Below are 13870 nucleotides of genomic sequence, written 5' to 3'. Positions count from 1 at the left end.
AAAAGGGAGACCTGCTCATCTCGGAAACTCCCACCCAGACCTGGCTCGGTCCCGCAGCCTCCGTCCCCAGCCCTGCGTGTCGGATGTGCTCAGGCTGAGCCCCAGGAACGCCAAGGGACCTTTCAGGGCCCTCACCAACCAGCCCCATACAGCCTGGGGTGGATTCTCCTGTAGGGGCCTTCCCAGGCCCACCTCCTTGCTGGAAGCAGCTTCCCTCCCAGCCTGAAATCCCCAGGCCCTGTGTGGCCTCCTCCCGGGCTTTCCCCGCTGGCCACTGACCACACTGCAGGCCACGGATGCGGGGGTCCAGAGCACAGCCGATGAGGCTGGGGAGAGCCAGACCAGACCAGCCATGGGGATTCAAATCCTTTATTGACAGTGGAGGTGAGGCCAGCCCTCCCTGGCAGGCTCTGGGTGCATCCCCCTAGGATGTTCTGCTGGGAGCCGGGCACCGGGGCAGGCGTGGGGGCAGCGAGGAGCCTAGGACTCGGTCTCAAACATCTTCTTCCGGCCTTCCATGCCGGACTTCTCCTCGATGTTCTTCCTCCAGTCACCCACGTCTCGCAGGTCCCGCTCCTGTGGAGGGGAAGGCAGGAGAGGGCTCAGGCCCACCCACTTATGCATGCACCCTGGTCCACACCACCTTCAGCTTCAGTTTACCCTCTGCTTTGGGCAGTGGAGTGTCCCCTGCATGGCACCCTGGAGGGGCAGTGGTGCAGGGCCCCTGGCAGGGCTGGTGTGGGAGGTGCTCCCCAGGGACAGGGCAGGTGTGGGAGGTGCTCCCCAGGGACAGGGCAGGTGTGGGAGGTGCTCCCCAGGGACAGGGCAGTGTGTGGGAGGTGCTCCCCAGGGACAGGGCAGGTGTGGGAGGTGCTCCCCAGGGACAGGGCAGGTGTGGGAGGTGCTCCCCAGGGACAGGGCAGGTGTGGGAGGTGCTCCCCAGGGACGGGGCAGGTGGTGTGGTGCTCCCCAGGGACGGGGCAGGTGTTGTGGTGCTCCCCCCGCGGCACGTACCTTCTCTGTGTCCTCCTTCTTGACCTGCTTCAGGTTGGCCCTCAGGTCCATGCACACCTTGTGCTTGGAGCCCAGCAGGGCCTTGAGCATGGCGTCAGCCGACATGCGCACCCTCCGCAGCGGGGGCCGCTTGAACTTGCCCCGCAGATCAAACAGCTTCTGGTTCATGTCCTCCAGCTGTGGGCAGGAGAGCCAGGTGGAAGCCTGAGGTCCTGGTGGCCTCGGCCTCCCTGGCCCACCTACTTGCCTGCTGGGCCACTGCCTGCCCACCTGCTGCCAGCCTGCCCCCACCACTCACCTCCTTGCTACTCTTCTGCACCTTCACCTCCATGTCGTACTTTTCCTCTTCAGCCGCGTCGATCTTGGCGTGCAGCTGTTTGCAGAGCTCCTAGGGGTGGGTGTGGGGGCGGGTGACCGTCTTGACACTTGGCAGCTATGGTCACCTGCCTCTGCCCTGACCACCCCGCTGGCCCTCTTGACAAGTGGGGAAACTGAGGTAGCAGGCAGGCCTGCTGCTGGGGAGGGGAGGCGAGGCGGCCGGGGAGGGGCCAGTACCTGCACTTCTGACATGGAGCCCGGGATGTGCAGTGGTGGGCAATGTTCTGCCAGGTAGTTCTGCTTCTCGGCCTCGCGGCGGCTCTTATCCTTCTCCAGCTCTGTGGCCGCTATCTGCAGCATCACGCTCTGCGGCGGGGCAGGTGGTGAGGGGGCTGCAGCTGGCCCCCCTGCATACCCACCTGGGCAGCCCCCGGGGAGCCCACACCTACCTTCAGGTGCTGCCTGCGGGCCGTGATGGCCCTGTTCCGCTTCTGCAGGGCAGGGGACAGGGGGTTGAGTCAGGGCCTCCAGGCCTGGAGCACCCCCACCCCTCTCGAGGCTCCCTGGCCAGGTCAGGGGCTCCGGCTCAGGGACCAGCGGAGCCTGGGGGCTCCCAAGGCCATGATGGGCAGTCTGGGCCTCACTGGCCCCAGACCTTGCTCTGGGACACGGTGCTGTGTGGTGTGTGACACTTTGCCCAGGTGGCACATGGTGCTGGGAGGCCGGAGGTTGGGGGAGAGGAGTCCAGACCACAGGGCCAGTTGGGGGCAGGTTGGCCGGCGAGGCAGGGGCAGGAAGTGCAGGAATCAGAAAGAAGAAGTGATTCCCCTGTGACCAGGCCACAGCCGCACTTCCCCTGCCCCAGAAGGCTCGGGGCAGCCACTTCCTCTCTTTCGGCAGCGTCTTGGTGGGTGGGTGGGGCACTTTCGCCAGCGGGGAGGGCCGGGCCATCTTCCCTGGGCCTTAGGGCCTTGAGGCTGTGACCGATGACCTATCCTGAGTTGGGGGAGCTCCCTCCTCGTCATGTTTTGAGACCCCAGCAAGTACTTACCTCCTCACTGTCCAGGGAGAGAGGACGCAGGCAGGACGGGGAGAGAAGACAGAGGTTAGGGCCATGTCTGGCGGGGTCAGGGTGTGTGATGGGGTGGACAGGGCAGGAGGTGGGCAGGGTCACTGTATGGGGGTACAGGGGTGCTACTTACTCTCCCATCGTGAGGTCCTGAGCTTGAAGCCTGTGGGGAGAGGAAGGCAGGGGTGTTGGCCGGGCCCTTGCCGCCACGATGCCTGTGCCCATCAGGTGGTGAGGGGTTCAGGCCTCCCGATGACAGCCCCTCCCTCCCACCCCCTACTCTCACCTCCTTCAAGGACAATGTCTTGGAATTCCCCAGGGTGAGAAGTAAGAGGAGAAAGTGTTCCCAAAATGTCCCAGGCATAGCCTGAGGAGCTGCAGCTGTCCCCGAGGGAGGGCGGGATGGGCCAGCACAGGTGGCCTCCTGAGTGACGCTGTTATTTTTAACCCTCTGTCTTTGGCTTTGGGCCTAAGTGCGTGGAAGAAATCGCTCCTCAGTTTGGCCTGGGGGCTCAGGTTCTGGGGTTTCTTGACCCCTAAACTCTCCTTCCAGGGTTCCCAGAGATGAAGCCTGGTGGTCAGGGCCTGTCTAGAACCTGCCTCGCACTATAGCTGCCTCCCCAAGCCTCTCCTTCTCACTCCCGGATCCGTGCAGGCCCCCAAAGAGGGCTGCTGGCGGCATCCCCCAGGCCCCCAGACCCCTGCCCCAGGGAGTCCTCCCTCAAACTAGCTCGAGCCACATCCTGTGCCCCGGCCTTGGCGGGCCGGGCTGGGCCTCACCTAGAATCTGGGCAGCAGGGCTGGGAGCGAGGTCAGGCCGGCAGCAGTGAGTTGGGCTGGTGGGCCCAGGGGGAGGGGTATAAATGGCCTCCCCCAGGCTGGGCCCCTGCTCAGAAAGGGCATGGAGTCCTCCTCAGACCAATGGGGGCACGGAGAGCCGCAGAAACCTCCCCACCTGTCCGGCCGCCTGGCCTGGCCGCGTGCTGCCGCCCAGTCCAAGAAGTCTTGGTGGGGGATGCCACGGCTGGGCTGCTCTATTTAGGGCTTGGTGACGCGCTGGAGATGCCTCCGCTGTTCTTGTAAGGAGCCTGAGGACAGTGTGCCTGGCTTTGCCTGTGGCCTCGGCCGGACACACGGCTTGGGTCAGCTGAGGGGTCACTGCGAGGATCCACACCTTGCCTCAGCCCATCTCGCCCGAGGTCAGCGTCCAGCCCACCGACCTGGCTGCTTGCTGGGTGACAGCCACAGCCCCTCCCTGCTGGGCCAGCTTCCCCGCTCAGTCCCTGCAATGGGCTGTTTCCCACTGCAGCCCAGGCCTGACCCCCTTCGGCAAGCCTGGCTCCCGGGGTGAGGCCTGGACCTCCAGACATGGCCTTCCAGGCTCCGTCACGTGGACCGAGAGCTGGGGGGCTGCCCCCTCCTTGCGTGATGCTCTCTCCCTGCCTGGGGAGCGGGACCAGGAGTGAGGGGCACACCGCATGTGCCTCTGGGCCCCTCCCAGCCTTCCCGGAACTGTCCCCTCACCCTCGCCGGGCGACTTGGAACACGTCCTTCAACCTAAGGGGAGTGGCGCCACCTGCCTTGGGGGCCTCTCTGACCCGCGGGGGCTTGGGGCCCGCCTGGCTGCCCGGGCAGGCCTGGCATTGCCTTCTCACTCAGGCCCTGAGGCCCTCGCCCCCCCCCAGCCCCCAGGCCCCCGCCCTGCAGAGGCCCCCTGGACCGTGACTTGGCACCCTCTCGGAGTGGGGGCTCTTGGCCCCAGCCCTGCCGGCTTCGCAGCCCCATGGGGAGGATCAGAGGAAACAGCAGCGTGGAGGCTCCAGCCGCTAAGGCAGCCCAGATGTGTGGGGCCTGGGAGGGGCATCCGGCCAGGACTGAGCCCCTAAAGGCCCCAGCAGCTTCCGAAGGCATCTGCTGCCCCCTGCTGCTCATGCGGGGAAGGCCCTGCAGTGCTGGTCTCTGAGGTGTTGGGGGTCCTCCCTCCACGCTCACCGGCCCCCAAACACCACTGCCCACTGTGTCCCTACAGCGCTGGCTCTAGCTCGCCCCATCCCATGTGGTCCTGACTCTCTGGCCCCCACCTCCCAGGTCTTCCCATGTGGCCCGGGGGTGGGGACCGGTGCTCCCGGGCAGGTTTCCCACCCCTACCCGAGGGTCCGGCAGGCACCAGTCAGAGGCCTCAGGGCCTGGCTGACTCTGGAGAGGAGCCCCTCCCCTGTCATTGTGGGGGGGCCCTGGCCAGTGGAGCCAGTCCCTGTTTCTGCATCCCCTCCAGGCTCCAGCCGGACACACAGTGGCAGGAGAAGGCGTTTATTGCAGTGGTCCTGCAGGGCGGCCTGGGCAAGTGCCTGGGCTCAGCAGGGAGACCGAGGCACGCGGTGCGTTCAGGAGTGGGGCAAGGGCAGGTGCAGGCGCAGGCGGGGCTGCAGGGCCAGCACGCGGTCCACCTCCCTGGCTGGCTGCAGGGGGTGCCACTGGGCAATGGGCCGCCGGGCGTGGGCCAGCATGTCTGCCCAGTGCTGCAGGGGCTGCCCCGAGGCCCGGGCACCCAGGTGCACCTTGCCCACAGGCTCAGCCCGGAGCGGCAGGCCGCGGTCCCAGACGGCCAGCACCAGGTCCACATTCTGTGCAGAGACAGGCCATGTGTCGGAGTTGGAGGAGAAAGACCGTGGTCATCGTGGTCTGGCACTGGGTCCCGCTCTGCCCCCGCCTCCCGGAGACCCACCTGGACCTGACTGAAGGGCACCAGGAAGGTGAAGGCCTCGTTGAAGTAGGGGGCAGCCGTGCCCTTTCTGGAGGCTGTCCTTCTCTTCTTCCACTTCCTCTGGTTCAGCATGAGCTGGACCTTCACGTAGGGCTCTGGGAGGGCAAGAGGTGCCGAAGGGGCATCCCGGGGCTCAGGGCCGAGCACAGGCTCCCGCTTTGTACACCAGCATGGGCAGGTGTGACCCTCACCTGCCAGTCCTGGACGCAGGCCTCGAGCCTCCAGCACCACCACGGTCAGCCGGCCTGAGCTGGGCACGTACCGGAGAGAGAAGCACAGCTCTCCCACCTGCTCGGGCTGCGGGCAGCAAGAGGGACTTCAGCCCGGGAGGCTGATTCTGGCCAAGTTGGGGTTCAGGCTCCCGCAGCTGCTGCCCACCAGGCCTCAGGGCCCCTGCCAGCTCTGCCTGGGGCTGTGACCTGGTGATCAGCGCCTCACCTCGGTGGCAGCCGGCGGACCCAGCGGGTACCAGTGCTCCAGAACGTGCTGTAGATCCACGGTGCCCAGTGGCAGGCAGAGCTCACCCAGGGGCTCATGCCCCGAGAAGCGCTTGAAGTTGAAAAGCTGCACCTGCAGGGTGGCCCCCGGCAGCTCCTCCTGCGGGATCTGAGGCAGCGGCGTGAGCCAGGCCCTGCTGCCCCAGCCCAGGCCCACCCAGCCGACCATCCCTGACTCACGTGGAAGCAGCAGGTCTCGTCAAACACAGGGCAGAGCGTGCCTCGGTGCACTTTTGTCTCATGTCTGTGCCCGGACTGGGTGGAGACGCTGACCCGCGCATAGGGGTCCACAGTGCCCCCGGGCCTCAGGTTGGCTGCCTGCCTCAGGCCCACCCTGATCTGGGAGCCAGGGGGGTGGGCTCAGCCAAGGGCCCCTACCCTGTCAGCTCCCCACCACCCAGGGCACAGGGTCTGCACTTCACCCATCACCCCTTCCGGAAACTCGCAGAACCGCTGCTCCTGCGCAGCGGGGTCCTTCACCTCCTGGCTTCCAAAGTCGTACTCCAGGGACAGCTGCAGGCGCCCCCATTGCTGAGCGCCCCCCAGACTGGACTCCAGGCTATCCACATCAGGCTGCACCTGGAGTGAGTCGGGACAGGGGGCAGGTGGTGCTGGCATCATGCCCCATCAGAGCCCTGGGCTCCCGGGCAGCACTACATGACAGGCCAGGCCACCCGACAGGCACAAACCCTCGGCTTCACTGTGTGAGACCGGTTGCCTTCCTCAAGAAGCCGCTGTGGCTCCCTTGGGCCCGTGGAGCAGCCCCTGTAGCCTGACCTCCTCCTCACCTCTGTTCACCCACTTTCCCTGCCAGGAAGGCCCTCGCCGCCCCTGCCTCTGTGGGGGCTAAACCATCCCTGGGGCTGAATTCGCCTCGCTGCCCTGGGCTCTGGAACCTGGATTTCGAGCCCTCTCTGGACTGAGCGAGAAGGAGCCGCTCCTCACCAGGTGGGTGGTGGTGGTGCCACGGGCACTGCCCAGACCGACCACCTCCTTGTCCCTGCGCTTCTTCCTGTGGTGGCGGCAGCAGCAGCAGGCGGCACAGAGGAGGCAGGAGACGACGAGGACGCCCGCAGCAAGGGCGCCTGCAATGAGAGCCCAGCGGGGCCCTGGGGTAGAGGCCGGGCTGAGTGCATCCATGGACAGCTGAAGCCCCCACTTGGCTGGGTGGCTGGGTTATCCCCACGCCCCACTTGGGAGTCCCACAACTCACAGGGCGTCCCGGCGATGAGGTCTGGAATAAGCCCAGGTATAGCTGTGGTGCCAGCTGGGTCCAGGGCACTGGGAGAGTCTGGTGGGTGTCCCATCTTTCCACCCTGCTGGTTTGGAGGAAGCGGCCCGGTAGGCTGGGTCAGCTGGGAGGGTGGCCCCTCCAGCCCCTGCCCGCTACTCCATCTGCCTGGCAGCAACCAGTGCTGGGTCTGCCTGGGCAAGGAGGCAGCCTAGGGTGGCCAGGGGCGAGGGTTCTGCACGGCAGGAAGCTGAAGGGAGGGAGGCTCTGGACCCTAGCCAAAGCTCCAGTTTAGCTGCCCAGGCCCAGCCTCCTGGCCACCTCCCCCCAGCCCCCAGCCCCAGCCAAGCAAGCAGGGCCTGGGCAGCCTGGTCCCTGCCTTCACCGGACCTCAGAGCACCCTTGCCCCCACTGTAGGATGCCTCCTCCATCAGGAGGCCCTCTCCCTCCCTGCTTCTCTCTCCCGGGTCCTGGACCCTGGGCCCTGCCTGGGGGATCCCATCTCATCCCTGGGGGTCTCATCTCTACGGTCCCATCAGTTCCTTGCCCCTACCCCAGGACCCACCACAGCTGGGGCCCACTATGGTTTCCAGCCAAGCAGGTGGAGCATGTTCACTGTAGCCTCCAGGAACATGGAAGCCCAGAGGGGTCTGCAGGGTCGTGGGGCGAGGGGCAGGGCTGGCTGTTGGGGGAGCTCACTGAGCAGGCCTCAGCGAAAGGTGCATTCCTGGCAGGGGCTCAGGGCCACAGCGCCTGGGGACGAAGGTGAGGTGGGGGCAGGTAGGGGCAGGGTGCAGCTGGGAGCGGCCAGAACATTCCTCACACACTGACTCAGCCACCGCCTGGACTCGCCCACCTGCCTGCCTGGCCACCCTTCGGCATGTGGGTGGGAAGGAGGGTGGGGCGGGTGCAGCTGCTGGCCCCTGTACCCGCCTTCCTGAGGCCTGGGGAGGGAGCACACCTGGACAGACTGGCTCCTCCCACCTACAGGCAGGGGAACCAGGGTGCCACATGGGGCCCACGGTGACCCCAGGCCCGGGGTGACTCCCCAGCTCAGCTCTTCTCTGACTCCACCCACCCCGGAGAGAAGCAGCCGGCCAGGAGACTCTGTTCCTCCACCTGGGCGCCTCCCCTGCTTTGCCCACAAGAGCCTGGGGCCCTTCTCTCCATGTCCCAGTCAGCCTGGCCTTAGGGGCCCAGTCCGGGCCATCCCTTTGGGAATAAGCAGCTGTTCAGGCCAGATACCCTTACCTCTGCAGCCCCCCAGTCTGGGGCAGAGGAAGGAGACAGAAAGGGACCCCACCATGACTCCAGACACACACACAGACACACACACACACACACACGCGTGCACACACGCATACAGCATCAATGCCCCACTCCTTGGCGGGCTGGGAGAGGCAGATGCACTCCCAGAACGGACCCAAACCCCCAGTGTTCAGAGGAGGCGGCTGCAGCTCAAAGAGGGGAGGGAGGGTCCGGGTTCCAGCCCCACACGCATGTTGTCCCTGTGAGGTCAGCAGGCCAGGTGTTTTACAGGCGAGTGGACCGAGGCTGGGAGTTCTAGTTTTGTGGCTCTGGAGGCCATCATGGCCCTGGAAGCCCAGGCTGTCCCCAGAGCAGAGGGGCCAGCACTGTGGAGGGATTATAGGTACAAAAAGGAGATGCGGAGATCGGGGCCAGCTTTCCAGGCTGCATCCTGTGCACAGGGCCCCATGCTCAGAGGGGTCCCTGCTTGGTTTAATGTATGCTGGGGCCATCTTGAAATTCTTAATTTTGGAACAAGACGCTGCACATTTTCATTCTGCACTGCACAAATTACGGAGCTGGTCCTGTTCGGGGGACCCCTTGCGTGAGTCACCTGCAGATGGAGTGTGGGTGTACTGGCCTCGGCAGCCCTTCGGCCCCTGGGGGACACTCCCAGGTGGTTGGGCGTCCCACACGTGGCTGGCGGAGCGCCTCTACTGGTGGCTGATGGAATGGGCTGGGTTCACAGGGTCCCTGGAGCAGGACTGTGCCAGCTAGATTCAAACAGGCCACTGCCTCCTCCCCACGTGGAGTTTAAAGGCAACTTCTCCTTTTGAAATGTCAGAGCCTGTATACATGCTGAGATTAAAGTAGCTTCACTGGAGATTTTTATGGTTGACATTCCGGATAAGTTGCCAATACATAATCTGCATCTGTGAGTGCAGGCATGTGTGCATGTGCGTGCACCCCTCCCCTGTGCCCCTGCTTTGCTGGCATCCCCCCTCCTTTAGTGTAAGAACGGTCAGGGCAGGGAGGTGAGAGCACCCCTGCAGTGATTTGCTGCCGCCGGCCAGCGGCACTCCTGGGCCAGCCTGGTGACCTTGTCCCCTGAGGAGCACGGGGCCACCCAGAAGCTGCCCTGGAGTACCCCAGGACCCTGGGGGCTCTGGCTGCCAACGCTGAGGGTGCCAAGGCCTGGGGAGGTGCAGGGTCCCTCTGGACCGCCGGGACCCAAAGGAGGTGCAGGTGCAGCAGGCGTGTGGCCACCAGGTGGCGCCGTCCACCCCTCGGGATCCGGCCTCCCTCCCGGCTCCTGGGGACAGCGCCCTGGAGACCCTTTGGGCGCTGGGGGCTCTCGGGTCTCCCTGCCCTGATCTGGGAATTCCCCGCCCTCCCTGCCTGAGCCTCGGGGCCACTCTCTCCGTTGTCTAGCTTTGGCTGTCCATCTCCTGTGGCCCTGCTGGGAAAACCTTCTCTGGGAGTTCACGCCATTTTCCCAGGAAAGGGAGACGGGTCCTTCCTCCCTGGCTCCCGGCCTGGCCACCGCTCCAGGAGGCTCCTTAAAGCTCTGGAAGGCAGCTCCGCTCTCCCCACGAAGGTGGCTGCTCTGCTCCTGCAGCTGCCAACCTGCCTAGAGTACTCCCGCATCCCCAACCTGCTCACCCTCCAAGGCCAGTGTGAGCCCACCTCTTCCAGGAAGCCCTCCCTGGTCACCCCAAGGACCCCCAGATCTGCCATGAGGTTTTGTGCTAAATCCCACCCCGTTGGGACCCCCAGCCCCCACCAGGCAGAACAGGGGTGAGCCACTCCTTTAGCCTTCTTGTTAGCCCAAGGCCAGGCACTGATTCAGGCTTGCTAATGCTTCCCTCCATGGTGAGTCTACACGGAATGCTTTCTGCTTCCGTGGGAGCACCTTTCCGTGGGCCCTTCCTCTGGAAAAGCAAGATTTCCCCGAGTGCTGGGGCTGGCAGCCCCCCAGGTGTAAAAGCTCTCACCTGACACCCACTGCTTCCTGTGGCCGGCCAGCCACCAGGCCTTCCTCTCAGACACCCGGAGGCCGGTCCAGCTCTCGGACAGCACTGCCTCTGGTGACGGGGAACTCTCTCCTGGGGGAGGAGGGGGTGCGGGGGGCAGGGCTGCAGGAGCCCCACCTTGTGGCCGGAACTGCCGGCCCGTGAGAACTGGGCAACTCCCTGCATTAGGAAGGCCTCCCCGAGGCGCAAAGGCTGTGCATCTGGGCTCCAGCCTGTTTCCAAGGGTCTCTTGGGGCTGGGGGCACCCTGAGCCCAACGCAGCTTTGCAGGAGGGGGTGATGGGACCTTCAGGCTGGCCTTGGTGAGGGGCAGCAGGAGGCGGCCTGACTGAACCTGGTTGGAGCAGGTTCTGCACGCCGGGAGGGGTCCTGAGGTGCAGGGCCGCCTGGCTTGGAAGAGGGCACCTCAGGTGCTGTGGGTCATGGGGGAACTAAGTGTGAGGAGGGTAGGGGCCGGGCAGGACTGCCCTGGGCAGTGTGGGGCAGGGGGCTCACAGAGAGCCAGGTGGGCCTGCTCGGCTCTGCCGCTGCCTCCACTTCCAGCCCCAGGCACCCTCAGGCCATTCCCCTCCGTGCCTTCGGCTCCTACTGGACTAACCCAACACCTTGAGTTCTTGGTTTCTTAATGAGCAACCCCCTTATCAGCCGGCCGCTGGGTGTGTGGCCGGAAGTCCTCACTCCGATCTAACCTCAGTGCCTCTTGCTTCAGTTGGACCCCCGAGCAGAGCCTATAGCCTAAGCTTCCCTCCCTCTGCTCTGGCCGGTTAGTCTGGTCTGGTCACTCTAATCAAACCCGTGACCTGGGCCTACCATGGGGTGGCCACCCCAGGCCAGGGCGTTTCCTCAGAGCCTTTATCTGCTGCTGGTTAATGCTTAACGGGAAAACCTGTCCCAGCGGGGCCGGCCCTGCGGGGCTGGTCAGGCAGCACGTATGGAGGACATAGCCCAGGCCCCGAGATGCTTTTGTGCCACAGCAGGGAGACGTGTGGGCATGCATGTGCACTTCTGGGCCCCTCCGGTCACAAACGGCCCTGGGCGTGTGGGGACGTGTACATCCTTCTGGTGTTTGCACAGGGCATGGGTCTGTCTCCTAGTCTGACCCAGTCTGGGATGAGAAGGGCCGGAGGCTGCCCTAGTGGGGCTTTTAGGCAAGCGAGGGGACACGTGCAGGGGGTGGCTCGACGCCGGCCCCAGGGTACAGCTGAGCTACGTGCCCCGTGCGCAGTTCTCTGCAGCCAGCTGTGTAGGGGCTTTGTGCCTTCCCCAGTATGTGGGCGCCTTCACGGCCAGACGGGCGTCTGAGGTTCCAGGGCAGGAAGGAGAAAACCAAACAGAGCTGGAGCCCGAGGCCAGCCCTGAGGCCCCAGACGGCGGCTTGGCAGCCAGCAGCTTCGTGGAGACCCTGCTGGGGCTCCTGGATGGGGACACTTCCTCTGAGGTCGCCTGGGGAATGCTTGAGGTTGGAATGCAAGGCGAACGCTGGCTCTGGGGAGCCAGGAGTCACTGGCACACAAAGAGAAGTGTGCTGAGTGAGCCTGTGTTTGCCCCGCCCACTCTGACCCCAGCTGCTGCGCCCTGCAGGGCTGGGGCACCCTCATCAACTGGGGCCTGGGATGGCTGGGGATGGGGGAGTTCAGCTTGCCATAGTTCTCTGTGGTTTGGGGTGCCCTGTGCCCATTCTCTGTGTCTTAGCTTGTATGTGCCACACTCACCTTTCATGCATACTGTCTGTGCCTCTTCATCCTGGGAGGCTGTACCCCATCAACCAGGCATCTGGGGAGGCTGCACCCCATGATCTGAGCCTCCGGGGAGGCTGCACCCCATGATCTGAGCCTCCGGGAGGCTCTGTTCCATCTTGGGCATTCGGACCTGCACCCCACTCCTCTGAACATGGCTGGTGCTGAATCCATGGGCTCAATTCCTATCCTCTGAGAATTTGCCTCTGGATTTTGGCGATGAAAACCCCACGTCTTGAAGTGTCTGGGTGTCTTCCTGTCACCTGGAAGTCTGGGGGCGTGTAACCCACTCCTCAAATGGCTGTTACTGCAGCCGCCGAGTCAGAGGACAGGGGTTCTCCGTGTCCTCCCCGCATTGACCTCATCTCCCAAGGGCCTTGGGGACCTCATGGCTGGGGCCCAATGCCCCACAGCTTTGTGTGGACCCCATTTACCTTGTCTGGCAGGGGGTCTGTGTTCATCGGGAACCCTGGCATCAGAATCTCTACACCCCACGCCTGAGAGTGCCTGGGGGACACAGTCTGGGGACCTGAGTGCCTGTGCAGCCCCCTCCCTCATGCCCAGGGTCAGGTGAACTGCCCCTTCTCGGTCTCCTATTGTTACCAGGATGCCAGGACAGCGTGCCCCCCACCTGTTGAACCCTCTGAACCCCCCATGACACACAGTACTTAAGCCTGGGTGCCAGCCCAGGGCCAGGAGCCTGGTGCCTCATTCCTGTGGTTTTGGACGTCCTGTGCTCCACGTACCTCACTGCTGGGTGCACCCCCTCTGCTCTCGTGTCTGCCCTGTCTGAGAGCTGCTCATTCCCGTGGCTCTGTAACGTGCCTCCGAAGAGCTGAGCCTCCGCCTCCATCATCTGCATCTTGACACGTGTACCCCATTATTCTAAACACCTAGAGCCCTGTACCCCATTGATGTCAGTGTGTGGGTTCCTGTCCCCATCAGCCTGAGCGTCTGGGTCTCTGGACCCCATGGCTTAGAGGCTTGGGCAAGTCTCTCTCCATCTGCCCTCTTGACAGTTCTGGAACCGGAACACCAATCACTCGAATACCTGGATGACGGAGGAAGTGGGGCCCTGACACTCCACTTGCCTGAGTATCTGGGCAGCCTGGACCCCAGGACTCTGAATGTCGTGGTGCCCTGTATGTCAGAAGTGAGGTTATCTGACCCTGCCAGCCCTGGCTGTCTCCTTCCACCCGAGGGCCTGGCAACTTGTTTTGTAACTCTCAGCGTAGACGCAGCGGGTGCTCCTCACCTGCGTTTCTGAGTGGTGCGTGTCCGGAAACCTCTGAGAGTGGGGGTGACACTGCACACATCTGCAAAGGTGCTCCCAGTCCCCTGAGGACAGAAAGCGTAGCCCTTATTCACCCATGTGTCTGGACACACGCCCTCCCTCCTGGTCCCCCTGCACAGGGCCCTCTTATTGTGAAGGCTCAGGTCCCACGGACCCGGTCGCTCAGACAGTTTGGCTCTGGAATCTCCTTATCTGAGTGTCTGGCAGCTGACCGGGTGTCCTGCCCCTCCTCCGACAGTCTGAGTAGTGAGGACTTCAACCATCAGCCCAACGGGCACTCTGCCCTGGGTTTCCGGGTCTCTGGACGCTCCACCCCAACTCGCTGTGCGACAGCTTACCTCACCCCATGCAGCGTTGGGGACCGTGCACCCACATTCTGAGCCCTTGAGCCCGCTCTTCTCTAGCTGCCTGAGGGCTTTGATGCCTTGTATCCCGTCTGTCAGGGTCTTTGGCAGCCTAGCCCCCACCACCTGCCTTGAATGTAGACGCACGTCCCAGGTTGAGGGCCCCCGGTGCCAGTTCCAAGTTCCCCTGTGTCTTTGGACACCCGCTGCCCTTTCGTTAGCAGCTGTCTCGGCTGTGGGAGCTACATTCGTCCCTGTCCAGACACCTCTGTGCCCTATTCACGGATTCTCAGCTTCATCACCCAAGCCTCCAGGGGTCTGTG

General features: G+C 64.2%; 2 protein-coding genes across 7 annotated transcripts; both read right to left on the bottom strand.

Annotated features, from left to right (window-relative positions):
- Positions 1-353: 353 nt before the first annotated feature.
- On the bottom strand, positions 354-3300 carry TNNI2 (troponin I2, fast skeletal type). Of its 4 annotated transcripts, none has more exons than XM_033205537.1 (8): positions 3182-3300; positions 2535-2564; positions 2384-2390; positions 1782-1823; positions 1570-1698; positions 1313-1402; positions 1015-1191; positions 354-576 (listed from the first exon to the last, which is right to left on the bottom strand). In XM_033205537.1, exons 2-8 carry the CDS (start codon positions 2540-2542, stop codon positions 481-483), a joined length of 549 nt encoding a protein of 182 aa, XP_033061428.1. In that variant the 5' UTR covers positions 2543-2564; positions 3182-3300; the 3' UTR covers positions 354-480. The 4 variants fall into 4 exon arrangements, with proteins under 4 accessions (XP_033061428.1, XP_033061429.1, XP_033061430.1 ...); XM_033205538.1 differs by lacking the exon at positions 3182-3300 and adding an exon at positions 2688-2792; XM_033205539.1 differs by lacking the exon at positions 2384-2390 and having other exon boundaries at positions 3182-3297.
- Positions 3301-4695: 1395 nt separating this feature from the next.
- On the bottom strand, positions 4696-10378 carry SYT8 (synaptotagmin 8). Of its 3 annotated transcripts, XM_033205534.1 has the most exons (10): positions 10136-10232; positions 7459-7646; positions 6876-6981; positions 6608-6771; positions 6143-6241; positions 5843-6001; positions 5604-5771; positions 5357-5462; positions 5127-5260; positions 4696-5025 (listed from the first exon to the last, which is right to left on the bottom strand). In XM_033205534.1, exons 3-10 carry the CDS (start codon positions 6967-6969, stop codon positions 4786-4788), a joined length of 1164 nt encoding a protein of 387 aa, XP_033061425.1. In that variant the 5' UTR covers positions 6970-6981; positions 7459-7646; positions 10136-10232; the 3' UTR covers positions 4696-4785. The 3 variants fall into 3 exon arrangements, with proteins under 3 accessions (XP_033061425.1, XP_033061423.1, XP_033061424.1); XM_033205532.1 differs by lacking the exon at positions 7459-7646 and having other exon boundaries at positions 10136-10378; XM_033205533.1 differs by lacking the exon at positions 7459-7646 and having other exon boundaries at positions 6876-6978; positions 10136-10378.
- Between the last annotated feature and the right edge of the window lie 3492 nt (positions 10379-13870).

The sequence above is a fragment of the Trachypithecus francoisi genome, unplaced genomic scaffold, assembly GCF_009764315.1.
Source record: "Trachypithecus francoisi isolate TF-2019V2 unplaced genomic scaffold, Tfra_2.0 Lachesis_group8, whole genome shotgun sequence".
Taxonomy (NCBI): Eukaryota; Metazoa; Chordata; class Mammalia; order Primates; family Cercopithecidae; genus Trachypithecus; species Trachypithecus francoisi.
Note: the sequence above shows the minus strand (reverse complement) of the source record. Positions and strands in the feature narration are given on the sequence as shown.